Below are 17,972 nucleotides of genomic sequence, written 5' to 3' on the forward strand. Positions count from 1 at the left end.
GAGCTGTCAGAGACAGAAAGCCTTCCCCTGGATTTGACACCCTGAATTTGGACTTTTAGCCTCCTAAATTGTGAGAAAATAAATTTGTTTGTTAAAGTCATCCATTTGTGGTGTTTCTGTGACAGCAGCACTAGATAACTAAGACACTAACGTTGACTGAAATCACGACACTCCAACATCTACCTGTGTTCATGTTAAGTCTGTAATCAGAGATGGTGATGTAAAAATACACAGTCAAGTGTCACTTAAAAACACACAAAAATTGGACATGTAATATATTTCTCTTTTAAAATGTAGTCTGTATTATTTTCACCAATCAAAACACACATAATATACTTTATTATAAAAACTTAGGCAATGTTACTTTTGAGATATGCAATCTGATAGGCCACACCTAAATTTACTACCAGTATGAAATACTGGAGGGGTTACTGTAAATCAACCACACTCATCCACAGTTATCATGATGTACACAGCATTACATTCTGATTAAACCAGATCCCATTCAGTGTCTCAACTACTGATTCTGGGTATCAGCCAGGGGTCCTATAGAGGGCGTTCTCCTTCCAGCCCTGAGCTCTGAACATCATGTTCCAAAGATAAGAGCTGAGCCCTGTTTCCTGTCTCCTTGATGACCAGAGCTGAGTCATCTCTTCAGCAGTGCTTCTAAACTGCTCTCATATTCTGTTAGGACTCTGTCTGCTCTCTGGAACCTGCATTTGAAATCAGGACCTGACAGAGGGGAGGCAGTCATTTCCTTTGTGCCTGAAAACTAAGCCAATAAACAAAACAAAGCTTGTCCAAATTCCAGGATAATAATAAATTACCTGGTTTATAAAAATACATGTCCAAAATAGTTACTTCCAGGGTTGTTTACAATATAAATTACAAAAATAAAATAGAAAAGATGAAAAAGTTGAGCACATTTTTCAATTCTTTATCCAACATCAGCTTTTATCCATGGAGATCAATTTGAAACCATGTGCACTGCACCAGGACCATGGTAATGCTAGGCTCAGGAGGGATAATCCTGGGACGGGGTGAGGTATTTCTATGAGGACAGGCTGTCTCCAGCCCTGTGGCCTTTCCCAGGTGCACTCACCAATCCCTGATGGAAGATGGTCGTGGCAGGAAACCTGTCCCCACTACCACGGCTTCATCTGTGACAACAGGCCCACTGAAAGGCACAGAGGGACAAGTGAGCAGAAAGCCGATCTGTGGGCACTTCACTCCATTTATGGATGTCTTCTAGCAACGGGACCTTGATGTACCCTCATAACCGGGGTGCTGCATTTACACAGCTTTCAGGGCAGATTATGAAGTTTCAAAAACCTCCCCTTTCTTTGTTTTTCCTTTCAAAGACAGATTTAATAAAGTCTTTTTAAAGAAAATGTATCAGAGAGAAGGCCATTTTAAGATGTTTATATGCATAGTGATATCTTCCTTAATTAAACAAACGGGCCACCAAGGCCAAAATAACCCCAAGCCACCTAAGAGGCGTTTCTGCCTCAATCCAAGTTAGTACTTCCATTTTTTTTTACTAGAATGTGTCTAATAGTACAATATAAAATGATTTCTTATTTCAATATTAATTTTGTTCATCAAGGACTCTAGATTCCAGTGATAAGACCAACCAATAAGATACAACTGGTACAGAGAGAATCATATATTTTAGATAATATTTATAATAAACTTTCTTATCAAAATTCCTCCTCAGAATACATTCTACAGAATGTTGAACAAATAGTGTCCAAAATAATTAAACACAAAATATGTATCGATAACAAAGTAAGCTCAAAAGAAAAAACATGAGCACAGGTAGCTGAAATGTGATCACTGTAACTCCATTTCTGCAATGATATTTAAATACTCAGTATCTTCATGACTTGTGAATAACTTACATATCAAAAAGTCTGAAAGTATCAATTTCAGGTGAGCAGTTTTAAATCATAAAACAATCCATCATTAATCACTACTCTTCAGGGTCCTTCATCCCTCTCCCTCTGAAGAGTTTTTCTAGACCTCTCACAGCTTTCCCTTAGGGACAGGAAATGTCTCCACAAATGGGAAACAAGGACGAACAAGCATTCCAAATCAGCCTTGCTTCCTAAAATGGACTAAAGCGGAATTTATATCAAACCTGGTTTCTTTTAGAAGAGAAATAAAATTGAATAATGATGCTGTATTAGAAAAGTGAAACACTGCCTTGTCCACTCACGTATTTTACCTTAAATGATGTAAGGTTAAGTAAAGGACCCAGTCCAGTCTCTGCCTCAGAGTCATCGCTTCGCAAATGGCTGTGATCATCTGCAGTGGTTATTTTGCAAAATTCTACTCTAGGATTCAAGAATCCATTTGCCATCATATTATTGAGATGGAGCATTACGTGCCTAATAAAGGTGGTAAAGTTCTAGGTAGTATTTTAAACTAATAATAAGTCCAGGAGACTAAGAAATAAGAGGTAAAGTAGATAGGATTTTGAAGGTCTACATGTCTTCAGCAGTACAAAACAAAACTTAAAATTTTATCATGTGGTAAAGCTGAATTTACAAATCATCTCGAATCAAGACAATCTAGGAGAAAAAAAAGAGTACCTATAAGTGTCTCGGTTTTAGGAATGATAATTCTCAGCCCAACACCACAAATTAAAGAAAAGTTGGCTTTTTATTTATTGAATAGATACTCCTTTTTGTCTGAAATACAAAAGAGAGTAAATGATGACACCATAAAAAGAGGGTAAGATATGATAATATGATGATGGCCAATCAAGACACATAAATCTATTTTTTCTGAACAGACAACCAAATTACTTAAGAGGATTAAGAGATAAGTCTAGAAGCAGCACTACCTGGAAGATTATTTGGCATTTAAATACTGATTTCCAAAGTGCTAGATGGGCAAGATCAAGCAAGCATTTGTGGTCACATGCATATAAGTCCCAACCAATACTGATGATGAGAAATTGTCATTACTATCACCAAATAACTATAATAAAAAAAATTCACCTATTCTAATTGCTCACCTGAAATGATCTTGAACAAAAATCTCTAAAATTGTGGCTTGCACTTTTTTTCTTCAGACATAATCTGCTTCGTTTTATAATCTAAGCAGGCAATCCTAGTAGAACTGAGTAAGGGCAAGGCATTGTGTTTCTTACATGCAGAACATGGAGCTCCTCTATTTGGTTCCATCAACTCCCAAGCATTGAAGGCCCCTGGAAGTGAGAGTTCCTTCACTGATGATAAGTCTGCTATTTCTGACTTATCATCGACAACCTTCCAGGGGTCCCGTCGAGGCATCGAGGCTGCTGTCAGTATCCGAGGCCAGTGTCTGCTCAGTGGACATGGATGAGATGTCGTTGATAGATGACGACTGAGAAGGAGTGGCATTGCTACTTACTGCTGCATCTGTGCTAAGAAAACCAAATATCATAAAATCTGAGGCATGACACTGCTGCAATTCCAGGCAATGAGACTTAAGGCCATTTCTCGGTTTCTACAGTCTCTCGATCCTAATTATTAGTATAAACAAGTAGTTGGTCAACTGTATATTTTTAACTTTTTCTTTAGGCCTAGAATCCTGAATAGTCCTGTCTCTCTACAACATTCCCCTTTTTTTCCCAGGGGCTAAACATCATATATGTAGTCATGCATAGTCATGTTAACTGCTCAAGAAATACCTACTGGTTTCAAAAAGACAGCAAAAGAAAATTGTTGACTTTCTCCTAAAACTACCAGTATCATAAAAGACTGAAGCTCAAACGGGATTCAAGTCTTGTCAGGCATTTCAATTACAGCCAGAAACACTAGGTCTAAGGAAAAAAAGCATCAACCTTCAAAGAAACCTCCTGCAATAAAAACAGCTTCTGAAATAAGGACTGTGTACAAAGCAAAGGAAAATTTAGTGGCTCCTTGATCATTTTATTTTTGCTTTGTGAATTCAGGAAACTGACATTTTAATCTTTCAAGGCAAATAAAACTCGTATTTCCTACTATTCATATTTTAGCGTGGTCTGAGCAAAAACATATTATTCAGGCTCTCAGAGATCAGGGTCTGCAGTCTGAAATCTGGTTAGTTAAAAATAAGCACCTAAATTCTCACTGAGGTTATATAATTTCTAAACACTTAACACTTAGGTCATGTTGAAAATAAAATTCAAGAATAAGACGTAAATACTGTAATCTATACTTTCGTGTGTGTGTTTTACAGTAACAGTGGCAGTGAGAAAATAAAGATAATTAAGAGTTTTATTTAGTAAACAGGTAGACAACTATAGACATAAGCTAACATCACTAATATTATACCCCATTGCTGACGAGTCAATTCTGAGTCATAGTGATGCTATAGCATAATTATAAAAAGGAGCCCCGGTGGTGAAGTGGTTAAGCGCTTGGCTGCTAATCAAAAGGTAGGTGGTTCAAACACACTAGCCGCGGCCTGGGAGAAAGATGTGACAGTCTGCTTCTGTGAAGATTAACAGCCTTGGAAATCCTATGGGGCAGTTCTACTCTGTCCTATAGGGTCGCTATGAGTTGGAATTGACTCAATGGCAGTGGGTAATAATTATAATGTTACCTAGTTTTTTGTCAGCCTTCTGCCACTAGGTAGATCAAGCAGAAAAATAGGAGAATTGCATGAACAATTTCCAAAAAGAACACCAAATTCCATTTTACCTAGATTTGCATTAATTGTTCTTTTTTAACTTAGTGGGGGCAGTACAGGGAGAGTCATGTACATATCTGTAAATGGAGCTAACAGCAGTTGTGGGGAAGAAACAATGAACAGTGTTTAATAATGCAGTTAGTTTGGGGCCTGGCACATCAGGCTGCCACCACTGCCACCACCAGAGCACTAAAAAGAGGAAGACTATTTCACACAAGGGCCTTCCAAATCCAATGCAGGTCAAACTGGCATTTAACACACTGCTGCCATTTATAAAACTTGAATAGAGAAGGAAACATATTAAACAATCAAACAAAGCAATCACTAACCTGAAGGCTGATCTTTTACAACACCATTCTTGCTTCTTTCTTCCCAATCCATTACTTCTTTGTAAATCAGCTCTTCAAATAAAAATGCAAGTTACAATGCTTCATCAGTTTCTCTGCATCTCTAAAACCTGCTCCCCACTCAACTGTGGCCACTCTAAGGGCACTGCACTGTGTACTTTCAGTTGCGATACAATCCAGTAACGCAGTCTACCTGGCCCCAGAACATCCAAACAGCCCAAAATGTAGGGTAGTTCTGAATCTGCTAAGGGGTTTTAAAAAGTGGAGGAGGAGGTAGGAAAATCACTTGTTAGACACTGGCTAACTTTTTTTTTTTTTCAAATTGTGCTTCAGATGAAGGTTTACAGAGCAAATTAGTTTCTCATTAAAGAATTAATACGCATATTGTTTTGTGACATTAATTGCCAACCCCAGGACGTGTCAACACTCTCCCCATCTCGACCTTGGGTTCCCCATTATCAGCTTTTCTGTCCCTTCCTGCCTTCTCATCCTTGCCCTTCATTTTGTTTTATGGGTCTATCTAATCTTTGGCCGAAGGGCGAACCTCAGGAGTGACTTCAGTACTGAGTTAAAAGGGTGTCTGGGTGCCATACTCTCAGGGTTTCTCCAGTCTTTGTCAGACCAGTAAGTCTGGTGTTTTTCTGTGAGTTTGAATTTTGTTTTACATTTTTTTCCAGCTCTGCCAGGACCCTCTCTTGTGATCCTTGTCAGAGCAGTCGGTGGTGGTAGCTGGGCACCATCTAGTTGTGCTGGACTCAGTCTGGTCGAGGCTGTGGTAGTTGTGGTCTGTTAGTCCTTTAGGCTAATCTTTCCCTTGTATTTTTGGTTTTCTTCATTATCCCTTGCTCCAGACGGGGTGGGACCAGTGGAGTATCTTAGATGGCTGATCACAAGCTTTTAAGGCCCCAGACGCTATTCACTAAAGTAGGATGTATGACATTTTCTTTATAAACTATTTTATGCCAATTGAGCTAGATGTCTCTTGAGACCATGGTCCCCAGCCCTTGGCCTAGTAATTTGGTCCCTCAGGGAGTCTGGATGCATCTGTGAAGTTTCCATGACCTTGCCTTGGTCAAGTGACACATGCTAACTTTTGCTGCCCAACATGGGAGAAGCCAGCACAACATAACCAAGGCAAAGGAAGACACTGAAAGGTACACAAGAGTAAAAGGCAACAATGGCAAATACTATGACATATACAGAGCCCTCGTGGCACAGTGGTTAAGAGCTACAGTGAGCAACAGCTGCTAATCAAAAGGTTGGCAATTTGAATCTACCTTGGAAACCCTATGGGGCAATTGTACTCTGTCCTATAGGGTTGCTATGAGTCAATATTGACTCAATGGCAATGGGTTTATTACATATACAATCCTGTAACAAGAATAATAACAAACAATAATGCAGGAGTGGAAACATATGTAGTTATGTAAGCTGAACAGGGGTGGGGGGTATATTGGAGTACACTCACATGCATATATAGAGCTGGCAGTGGATATTCCTACACACATATTTATACATGCTGTAAATATACCCATGTATATAATAGAGTGCACTGGAGGCACAGTCATGAAAACCTCTTAGTTATAACCAAACACCTCCTGGTCTGAGATACTGGGCTTGAGGGCTAGGGACCATAGTATCAGGGGACATCAAGGTCAAATGGCATAACATAGTCCATAAAGACAACATTCTACATCCTACTTTGGTGATTAGCTACTGGGGTCTTAAAAACTTGCCAGTGGCCACCTAAGTTACAACTACTGTCTCTTTCCATCTGGAGCAAGGAAGAGTGAAGAAAATCAAAGAGTCAAGGCAACAATTAGTCCAAAGAACTAATGGACCACATGAACCACAGCCTCCACTAATCTGAGAACAGAAGTATTAGATGGTGCCTGGCTACCCCATTGACTGCTCTAACCAGGATCACAATAGAGGGTACTGGATAGAGTGGGAGAAAAGGTAGAACAAAATACAAACTCATAAAAAAGACCAGACCTACTGGTCTGATACAGACTGGTGGAACCCCTGAGACTATGGCCCATAGACATCCTTCTAACTCAGAACTGAAGCTACTCCTGAAGATAATTTTATAGCTACATAAAAGACAGGCCTATGAAGGGAACAATAATACCCAGAAGGAACATGCTCCTTAGAACAATCAGCTATACGAGACCAAAAGTGGAGCATTTGCCCAAAAGCAAAGTTAAAGCAGGAAGGGGCAGGAAAACTGGTCGAACAGAAATGAGGAAGCCAAGGTGGAAATGGGGAGAGTGCTGACACATTGTGGGATTGCAACCAACGTCACAGAATAGTCTGTATATAAATTGTTGAATGGGAAACTAATTTGCTCTGTAAACTTTCACTTAAACCACAATAAAATATTATTTTTTAAAAAGTGTAGTAAGTAAAAAATCCAATTTAACAAATGAGAAGAAAAGAGAGAGCGTGAGTACTATCGAAGTCCTTGATGTTTCCACCTCCATTCTTACATGTTTCCCCCATCACTACTAGTGGTTCTCTAGATGTAACCAGCATCCTCTGGTGGGTTGTAAGTCCCTCTTGAGTGGGCAGAAATGAATCCAAATACGTAAGTCTTTTCCTCAACTTTTATTTTTAAGAAAAACTAATTAGCTACTAAGTAAGTTATCAGAGGTTCCTCAAATTTTGATATTCTTGAACTAAAACCAGACCCTTGCAAGCATGTGCTGAGGGCTGGGAACAACATCTTGCCATGGAGTGTGACTGCTGGCAATGCCCTAAGTGTGTACATGTGGATAACAGGTACTTCTGACACCCTGGGACAGGTGCGTTGACCCTCCGTTTTGACTTGAACTGATCATGGTGCAAGGTTCTCAATTACTACTAATCTTGCCTTTTAATCAGCCTCTTCATTACCAGTTTACTTTGTTGTGGGTCATTTGGTTAATGTTATAGTGGATAATAGTACCTATTTGCATAGCTTTGATCTGCAATTTCCTATAAATTAGATTTTAAAACATACACACAACTACATTTCTTAAAAATACAAGCAGAAGCTCACTTGGTCCCCAGCCCTGGCTCCCCCATGTCTGCTTACACAGGGAACTTATACGTAACATGCAGCCTGTGGATTGGGGCTACTCAAATAATTTAAAACATGTTATCAAGGTAGGAGTCCCTGGGTATTACAAATGGTTAATGTGTTCAGCAGCTAACTGAAAGGCTGTCAGTTTGAGCCATCTGGAGGCTCCTGGGAAGAAAAGTCTGGTGATCTACTTTCAAAAAATCAGCCACTGAAAATTCTATGGAGCACAGTTCTACTCTGACACACCTGGGGTTGTCATGAGTCAGAGTCGACTCAACTTGATGGCAACTGATTTATCAAGGCAAGCATGATACAATTACTGAGTTCAGTTTGCTAGTGCTTGATAATGTAAAATCACGTATAAAAGCTCTTAATGTCTTCTACTGAAGCAAATAATACACAATTCGTACCTGTTCCTCTCTAATTCTGTTATCTTCAAATTCTTTTTCTCCTCAAAAAGGGGAAGAGATAGGATAAGTGGGCTGCAGGTCCTAAAAGGGCCATTGTCAAAAAGTTAAAAGCCTCTGCTTTACAGGACAAGAAATGTCATAAATAAGCATCAAAACAATCATTGCCTTTACCTTTCCATTCTTCTATTGCATGTTCTCTTTCTTCCAATTGAGCATCATAAATTTGAGGTGGTGGCTAAAAATTAAATTACATGTAAAGTCAACAGCTCAAAAATTAACGAGACATTCAAAAACAAAGATAAAACCACTTGGAAGGCTTCTAATCTACTTAAGATGTGGATTTAGCTTCATTCAGTTCAGGGTGTATTAAAGATTTTTTTTCATAAATGTCATATCGTATCAGTTTCAGAACCACAATTAAGAAAAAATTAACCAAAGATATAGAGCTATTATGTTCCTCTTAATAACGACTTCAAAACACTCTGTAAGGCACCTGCCCAAATGCAATTTGAAAACTGACCACCACAGACTACATCCTAGCATGCCACCATGGACTTCGCACTGTGCCAGCAGCTCTGGGCAGCACTGTCCTCTCCCAGAGCACATTTCAGGTTTACATTTACCCCAAACCCAATCCCAACTCAGAAATGGACCACTCCAAAAGTTTGCTTATAAACCAGATGTTTATAAATCAGATTCTTTTCATATAAAACAATGTTTAGAATGGTGGTCAGATTCACAGGCCAGGACATAAAAATGCGTTCCACTGATGGCATAAAGTAAGAGTGCCACACTATCGTTATTTTACATACAGCTAAAGATCACTCACACTAACATTTCCATCGAACAGCGTACCTGAGCACCAAACTCAGAAGGGGAACTCTCCTGGCACAGGCAGTGGGAGAGGCCCAGAAGCCTTTGGGGAAGGATAAACAATCTTGTGATGTCCAGCAAGTCTCTTAACCTATCTGATTGGGTGTTTTAGATAGGATGATATAATCAAAGCCCATGGCACAGTGTCAGGTACACAACATGTGCTTAATAAAAAGTTGATATTATTATTATGGAGCCCTGGTGGCATACTGGTTAAGAGATCAGCTGCTAACCAAAAGGTCAACAGTTTGAAATCACCAACCACTCCTTGTAAGCCCTATGGGGGCAGTTTTACTCTGTCCTATAGGGTTGCTATGAGTCAGAATCAACAGCAATGGGTTTGGTTTTCTTTTGATTATTAGAATTACACATCAGCATTTGCATAAACGGAGACAACTGCATCACCACAGTCTAAGCATGTTCACTCTAAGGCACTCTAAGCTAGAGCCCCAATAGTTGTTGTTGTTAGGTGTCATGGAGCACTTTTGACTCTTAGTGACCCTATGTACAATCGAACAAAACACTGCCTGGTCCTGCGCCATCCTCACAATTGCTGTTATGCTTGAGCCCACTGTTGCAGCCACTATGTCAATCCATCTCGTTGAGGGTCTTCCTTTTTTCACTGACCTTCAACTTTACAAAACATGTAAACTGAAAAGGAATGGCTTCATGTTCATCATCAAAAAGAACATTTCAAAATTTATTCTGAAGTACAGCGTTGTCCCCAATAGTAAGAACCCCCCAAAATGGCTGTGGCCCAGGTCTCAGAAGGGGAACTGTTTATAATTAGGAGCCCATTTATATGTAGGACTTGCTTCCTTATTTAGCCATTCCGGATGAGCAGATATAAGGCCCCAGGAAGTGTAACCCCTGCCTCTACATATAAGCCTTTTCAAAATAGATACTTACTGCTTCTGCCTCAGCAGGGTCATACCACACAGTGATATATGGGTGACGTAAAGCTTCATCTACAGAGATTCGCTTGTCAGGATCAATTACTAACATTTTCGACAACAAATCTCTGGCTTGACTTGCTAAAGAGAAAAACAAATACTAGATTAATAAACTACTGCTCTTAATTTGAAAACAATGGAAATCACACAGCACGAAACTAAACGTGACAATACAGATACGTTTCAAATTAGAAAATGCAGAAAATTAACTTTGAAAAATTTTTTGAAAGGCTCAAGATCAACACAGCCTTTTACTTTAAGAAAAAGTCAAGCAACCACTTTTTCTCCTTTCGAGTGGGGTTTTATGTCTCTGAGTCTGTGAGAGTAGGAGGAATAACATGGCTGGGAGGGAAGGTCTCAGGCAACCAGTGTCCAGACAGAGACCATTGTTGAGAAATCTGGGCCAGGGAAAGGGCAAGAGCTGAGCTGGGTGATGCTCCCCAAAGTTCAGGCATGAGGCACGGGTGAGTACTTCTCTTTTTTATTTATTGTGTTTTAAGTCAAAGTTTATAATTCAAGTCAGTCTCTCATACAAAAACTTATACACACCTTGCTATGTAACCCTAGCTGCTCTCCTCCTAGTGTGACAGCACACTCCTCCTCTCCACCCTGTAATCCCCGTGTCCATTCAGCCAGTTCCTGTCCCTCTCTGCCTTCTCATCTCACCTCCATGCAGGAGCTGCCCACATAGTCTCATGTCTACTTGAGCCAAGAAGCTCACTCCTCACCATTATCATTTTCTGTCTTACAGTCCAGTCCAATCCCCATCTGAAAAGTTGGTTTCAGGAATGGTTCCAGTCTTGGGCTAACAGAGGGTCCAGGGGCCATGACTCCAGGGGTCCCTCTAGTCTTAGACCATTAAGTCTGGTCTTTTTAATGAGAATTTGAGGTCTGCATCCCACTGTTCTCCTGCTCCAGCAGGGATTCTCTGTTATGTTCCCCGTCAGGGCAGTCATCAATTGTAGCTGAGCACCATCTAGGTCTTCTGGTCTCAGAATGATGTAGTCTCTGGTTTATGTGGCCCATTCTGTCTCTTGGGCTCATATTTACCTTGTGTCTTTGGTGTTCTTCATTCACTTTTGCTCCAGGTGGTTTGAGACCAATTGATGCATCTTAGATGGCCACTTGCTAGCTTTTAAGACCCCAGACACCACTCACCAAAGCGGGATGCAGAACGTTTTCTTAATAAATCTTGTTATGCCAATTGACCTAGATGTCCCCTGAAACCATGGTCCCTAGACCTGTCCCTGCTACTCTGGCCTTTGAAGTGTTTGGTAGTATTCAGGAGACTTCCTTGCTTTTGGTTTAGTCCAGTTGTGCTGACCTCTCCTGTATTGTGTTGTCTTTCCCTTCACCTAAAATAATTCTTGTCCACTATTTAGTGAATACCCCTCTCCCTCCCTCCCCACCCTCGATCAAAGAATATTTTCTTCTGTGTTTAAACTTTTTCTTGAGTTCTTATAATAGTGGTCTCATACAATTATTTGTTATTTTACAACTGACTAATTCCACTTGCCTTCTAGATTCTTCCATGTTGTTTCATGGATTCGTCGTCATGCTTAATCATTGTGTAGTATTCTATTATGTGAATATACCATAATTTATTTATCCATTCATCTGTTGATGGGCACCTTGGTTGCTTCCATCTTTTTGCTATTGTAAACACTGCTGCAATGAACATGGGTGTACATGTATCTGTTTGTGTGAGGGCTCTTATTTCTCTAGAACGTATTCCAAGGAGTGTTATTGCTGGATCGTGTGGTAGTTCTATTTCTAGCTTTTTAAGGAAGCACCAAATTGATTTCCAAAGTGGTTGTACCATTTTAGATTCAGTGGGTACTTTTCTTGATGTTACATCAAAACAAACTCAAAACAATTCTAAACCACACAATAATCTCAGGTTCCCACAGTACAAAATACTTCACAGATGCCTCTGCTTTGCTTACCTGTGTACATGTTGGCAATATACACTTAAAAAAAAAAGATCTAGAGACTAGTGATTGAAGAAAAAAGAAAAAAACAAGTTCAATAACTTAGTTAAATATGAGGCTCATTTAGGTTTTGATCCACAACGTGTGCAGGCAAAGGGAGAGATGGGGGTTTTCCCGATAAAGCAGTTTCCACTGATGTAGATAAAAATAAATTAATTTTTTCCCGTAAGCAATCACATTTTAGTAAACGGCACGGAAGAAGGGGTTGGGAGAGAGGTACTTTTTTTTTTCTAAATTGTGCTTTAGGTGAAAGTTTACAGAACAAATTAGTTTCTCATTGAACAGTTAATATGCAAATTGTTTTGTGACATTGGTTGCCAACTCCCCCCCGCCCCACCCCAATGTGTCAATACTCTTCCCTTTTCCACTCTGGATTCCCTGTTTCCACTTGTCCAGTTTTCCTGCCCCTTTCTGCCTTCTCGTCTTTGCTTTTGGGTGGTGTGCCCATTTAGTTTAGTACACATGATTGAACTACGATGCATGTTCCTCACTTGTGTTAAATCATTTGATCTATAAACCTGTCTAATCTTTTGCTGAACGTTGAACTTTGGGAGTGACTTCAGTACAGAGTTAAAGGGTGTCTGGGGCCATATCTCAGGGTTTCTCCAGTCTGTTAGACCAGCAAGTTTTTTTTTTTTTTTTTGGGGGGGGGGGAATTTGAATTTTGTTCTACATTTTTTCTCCCACTCTGTACGGGACTCTCTATTGTGATCCCTGCCCACAGCAGTTGGTGGTGGTAACCTGACACCATCTAGTTGTTCTGGGTTCAGTCTGGCAGAGGTTGTGGTCCATTCCTCCTTTGGACTAATCCTTCCCTTGTGTCTTCAGTTTTCTTCATTCTCCTTTGCTCCAGCAGGAATGGGACCAGTAGATGTATCTTAGATGGCCACTGGCAGACTTTTAAGACCCCAGACACTACTCACCACAGTTGGATGTAGAACATTTTCATTAGAGACTATTTTATGCCATTTGAGCTAAATGTCCCCCAAGACCAAGGTCCCCACCCCTCAGCCCAACAGCTCAGTCCCTTAGGGAGTTTGGACGTGTCTGTGAAGCTTCTAGGACTTTGCCCTGGCCAAGTTGTGCTGACTTCCTCAGTACTGTGTGCTGTCCTACCCTTTTCCAAAGTTACCACTTATCTACTATCTAGTTAAGTGTTTTTCCCTCACCACTCCTCCTCTCCCTCATAATCATCAAAGATTGTTTCTTTCTGTGTGGAAATATTTTCATGTGTTTTTACAACAGTGACTTATTTCACTCAGCATAACGCCCTCTAAATTCATTCATGTTGTAAGATCTTTCACAGACTTATCATTGTTCTTTATTGTTGCACAGTATTCCATTATGTGTGTGTACCATAGTTTGTTTATCCATTCATCTGTTGATGGGCACTTACATTGTTTCCATCTTTTTGCTGTTGTGAATAATGCTGCAAGGAACATGGGTGTGCATATGTCTATTCATGCAATGGCTCTTATTTCTCTAGGATACATTGCTAGGAGTAGGATTGCTGGATCGTACGGTATTTCTATTCCCAGGTTTTTAAGGAGGTGTCATATCATTTTCAAAATGGTTGTACTATTTTGCATTCCCACCAGCAGTGCATAAGAATTCCAATCTCCCTGCAACCTCCTCAACATTTCTTATTTTCTGTTTTTTTGATTTGTGCCAGTAATGTCGGGGTGAGATGGTCTCTCATTGTAGTTTTACATTTGCATTTCTCTAAGGGCTAGTGACTGAGAGCATTTCCCATGTGTCTATTATGTGCCTGAAACGTCTTCTTTGGTTAAGTGTCTGTTCACATCCTTTGCCCATTTTTTAACTGGATTATTTATCTTTCTATTGTAGAAGTATTGGATTTGAGAGAGGAACTTTTTGTTAAACTAAAATATGGTTTCTGACTTCAACTGGGCTAGAATCTTTATTCAAGGGCTCCTCATATCTGAAAACTTTCTGAATTCTAATTGAATTCAAGAGTCGAACTGATTTGAACATTTTTACTTTGGCCAAAGGCTTTAGCAAAGCCATTTTATTGAGGACAAAACTTCTAGGTCTCTAAAAATTCTCTCTAAACTGCCTTCATTTACCAAACTTCTAGCCAGTAAATAACTTTATTCGAGACTTTCAACCATTTTATCTCCCCACATTCACAGGTTTCAGAGTGCAAACATGAAAAAGCAAAAGCTTCACCTGGATTATGGAGGGAAAAAAAAAAAAAAAAACCCAAAGAATAAAGGATATCTTACTTTTTATTTTATCTCGTTCAGATTCTGATGGAAATATCCAATCTGGAAAAAGTTCTTCAAATTTGATTCCAGGATACTTTGGTCTGTTTTCCACGTAATTTCTCACAGTTGGCTGAAGCTTCTTCATGAAATCCACTGATGGTGTTCCTAGCTGCTCAATAACTTTATTCCATTGATCAATATCTAAGGGATCTCTTCAGGAAAATACAGCTGTAATACCTTATATCCATATTACATGAAGTAGCACTACTCAAAGAAAAATTTAAATTATAATCATATTCATCAACCCACTGGGTTAGCCGAAGCATTTTGAAATAATATTTAAATAAAATTTGGGTTTCCAACTTTAGACTATTTTAAAAAACTTTTACACTCTGCATCTTTATAAACTATGATCCCAGTTTATTAGAATCAACATATTGAAGTCTACAAACGTTTCCACTCTAGATCAAAATAAAGTTATCTTGTGATTAAAGAATATTTGAGCACTTGGCTACTAACCTGAAGATTGGCAATTCAAACCCACACAGTGGCTCTTGGGGAGAAAGGCTTGGTGATCTATTTCCGTAAAGATTACAGCTAAGAAAACCCTATGGGGCAGTTCTACTCTGTCACATGGGGTCATTATGAATTGGAATTGATTTGACAGCAGCACCCAACAACAACACAACAGAAATAATCATAATCAGATAAACATGAAATTAGAGAAACATTACATAAGCAAGTATGAAATCAGTTTTCATCCTAAGCTACCTAAGACGCACAGCTTTCAAAGTAGTGAGGAATAGAATTTGCAGTGATGCGGCTGGGGAAACAAGGCCCTGTGGGGTGGGACTGGACAGGTGTGAAGACGGTTAGTGCAGGATGACAGCCCTAGGCTCTTCTGATCCCTTTGCTTACTCCTTTCCCACTAGACCACATTCCTTCCCTGTAGCTGGGTTTAGACTGAGAAATAACATCTCTGAAATGTCACTCTGTTTTGTTGTTGTTAGTTCCCAACGAGTCGATTCCAACTCATGGTGACCCCATGTGTGTGGAGCAGAACTGCTCCATAGGGTTTTCAAGGCTGTGATCTTTCAGAGGCAGATCACCAGGCTTGTCTTCTGAGGCATCTCTGGGTGGGTTTGAACTGCCAACTTTTCAGCTAGTGGTTGAGCACTTAATCATTTGTGCCACCCAGGGACTTCTCATTCTGTTTTACTTGATATTAACGGCAACCATCCCTGCAATACCTAGGTAATGCATTTTATCTTCTTTCAAAACACATGACCTGGGTTTTAGTCTCAATTATGTCACTAAACACTTAAAGGATGTTAGGGAAGTCAATCTCCCTTACGTCTGAACTTCCTTACTTGTAAATGTAGACAATACCAGTGCAGCCCATTTCAGAGTGTGGTTGTTAGGCTTCAGATAACGTGTGTGGAACAGTGATTTTGAAACTGTAGACAGCTATACAAGAGGATACAAGGCAGAGAAAAAAAAATCATGTAAACAGCAACTTTAAAAAGTGATCAACTGAGGCATGTCTTAGAAAAATTAAACTACATCCCTGTAAAATAACCAACGGAACAGACACATGAGCTCAGTTCTTCCAAAATGCTGTTTCAGCAGACCTACTCGGGAAATGGGTTTCAGACATTCAAATCACTAGTGCATCTCCTTAACTCCTCAGTTTCATGTATACTGCTGAACCAGAGTTATGCCTTAATTCTGCTGACCTATTTAGCCAAAGTGGGAGAAAGATGTGGCAGTCTGCTTCCATAAAGATTTATGGCCTTGGAAACCCTATGAGACTGTAGTACTCTGTCCTACCTGGTCGCTTTGAGTCGGAATCGACTTCATGACAATTTTTTTTTTTAATTTAGCCAAAACGTAAAAACAAATTCACCCCTTTCCTTCTCTCTTTAAAGTTCCTACACCTTTTCCCCATCCTCACACTTCTCTGCAAAAACTGAACCCATCCGAAGAGAGTGTCTGCAGACTCCCGGCAGCCTCCCCGACCCAGAAGCTGTACACTATTGTCTTAGTTATCTAATGCTGCTATAACAGAAATATCACGAGTGGATGGCTTTAACAAAGAGAAATCTAGTTCTTCAAAGTAAAGTAGGCTAAAAGTCCAAATTCAGGGCATCAGCTCCAGGAGAAGGCTTTCTCTCTCTGTTGGCCTTCTCATCAGTCTTCCCCCAGACTAGGAGTCTCTTCGCGCAGGGACCCCAGGTCCAAAGGATGCGCTCTGCTCCTGTCACTGCTTCCTTGGTGGTATGACGTCTGCCTCTCTGCTTGCTTCCCTTTCATTTTATCTCTTCTAAGATAAAGGGTGGTGCCGGCCACATCCCAGGGAAACTCCCTTTACACAGGATTAAGGATGTGACCTTAGTAAGGGTATTACAGCCCCTCCTATCCTAATCCTCTTTAACTTAACATTACAATCACAAAATGGAGGACAACCACACAATACTGGGAATCACAGCCCAGCCAAACTGACACACACATTTTTTGGGGGATATAACTGAATTACTGGTGATTGGAACATGAAAGTTGGAAACAAAGAAGAAGGATCAGTAGTTGGAAAATATGGCCTTGGTGACAGAAACAATGCCAGGGATCGAATGATGGAATTTTGCAAGACCAACGACTTCCTCATTGCAAATACCTTCTTTCACCAACATAAACGGCGACTATACACATGGACCTCACCAGATGGAACACACAGAAATCAAACTGACTACATCTGTGGAAAGAGACGATGGGAAAGCTCAATATCATCAGTCAGAACAAGGTCGGGGGCAACTGTGGAACACACCATTAATTGCTCATATGCAAGTTCAAGCTGAAACTGAAGAAAATCAGAGCAAGTCCATGAGAGCCAAAATATGGCCTTGAGTATATCCCACTTGAATTTAGAGACCATCTGAAGAACACATTTGATGCACTGAACACTAGTGACCGAAGACCAGATGAGTTGTGGAATGACATCAAGGATATCATGAAGAAAGCAAGAGGTCGTTGAAAAGACAGAAAAGAAAGAAGAGACAGAGATGGATGTCAGAGGAGACTCTGAAACTTGCTCTCAAACGCCGAGCAGCTAAAGCAAAAGGAAGAATTGATGAAGTAAAAGAACTGAACAGAAGATTTCAAAGGGCGTCTCGAGAAGACAAAGTATTATAATGACATGTGCAAAGAGCTGGAGATGGAAAACCAAAAGGGAAGAACATGCTCGGCGTTTCTCAAGCTGAAAGAACTGAAGAAAAATTCAAGCCTCGAGTTGCAATAGTGAAGGATTCCATGGGGAAAATATTAAGCAACGCAGGAAGCATCAAAAGAAGATGGAAGGAATATAGAGAGTCATTATACCAAAAACAATTAGTCCATGTTCAACCATTTCAAGAGGTGGCATATGATCAGGAACCGATGGTACTGAAGGAA

The 17,972-nt window shown here is 40.0% G+C and overlaps 1 protein-coding gene across 2 annotated transcripts in view; it reads right to left on the reverse strand.

Moving 5' to 3' along the window:
- Positions 1-246: 246 nt before the first annotated feature.
- The window catches only part of MAPK9 (mitogen-activated protein kinase 9), a 73,957-nt gene continuing 56,231 nt past the window's right edge, over positions 247-17,972 (reverse strand). The window contains exons 8-12 of one of the 2 annotated variants that reach the window (XM_049874558.1): positions 14,547-14,729; positions 10,266-10,390; positions 8,655-8,718; positions 4,992-5,063; positions 247-3,407 (exon numbers count right to left, since the gene is read on the reverse strand). In XM_049874558.1, coding sequence (XP_049730515.1) covers positions 3,265-3,407; positions 4,992-5,063; positions 8,655-8,718; positions 10,266-10,390; positions 14,547-14,729 — 587 coding nt within the window. In that variant the 3' untranslated portion in view covers positions 247-3,264. Of the gene's footprint in view, positions 3,413-4,991; positions 5,064-8,654; positions 8,719-10,265; positions 10,391-14,546; positions 14,730-17,972 lie in introns of both variants that reach the window. The other variant, XM_049874559.1, reaches the window with a different exon arrangement.

Source organism: Elephas maximus, chromosome 2, assembly GCF_024166365.1.
Source record: "Elephas maximus indicus isolate mEleMax1 chromosome 2, mEleMax1 primary haplotype, whole genome shotgun sequence".
NCBI lineage: Eukaryota > Metazoa > Chordata > Mammalia > Proboscidea > Elephantidae > Elephas > Elephas maximus.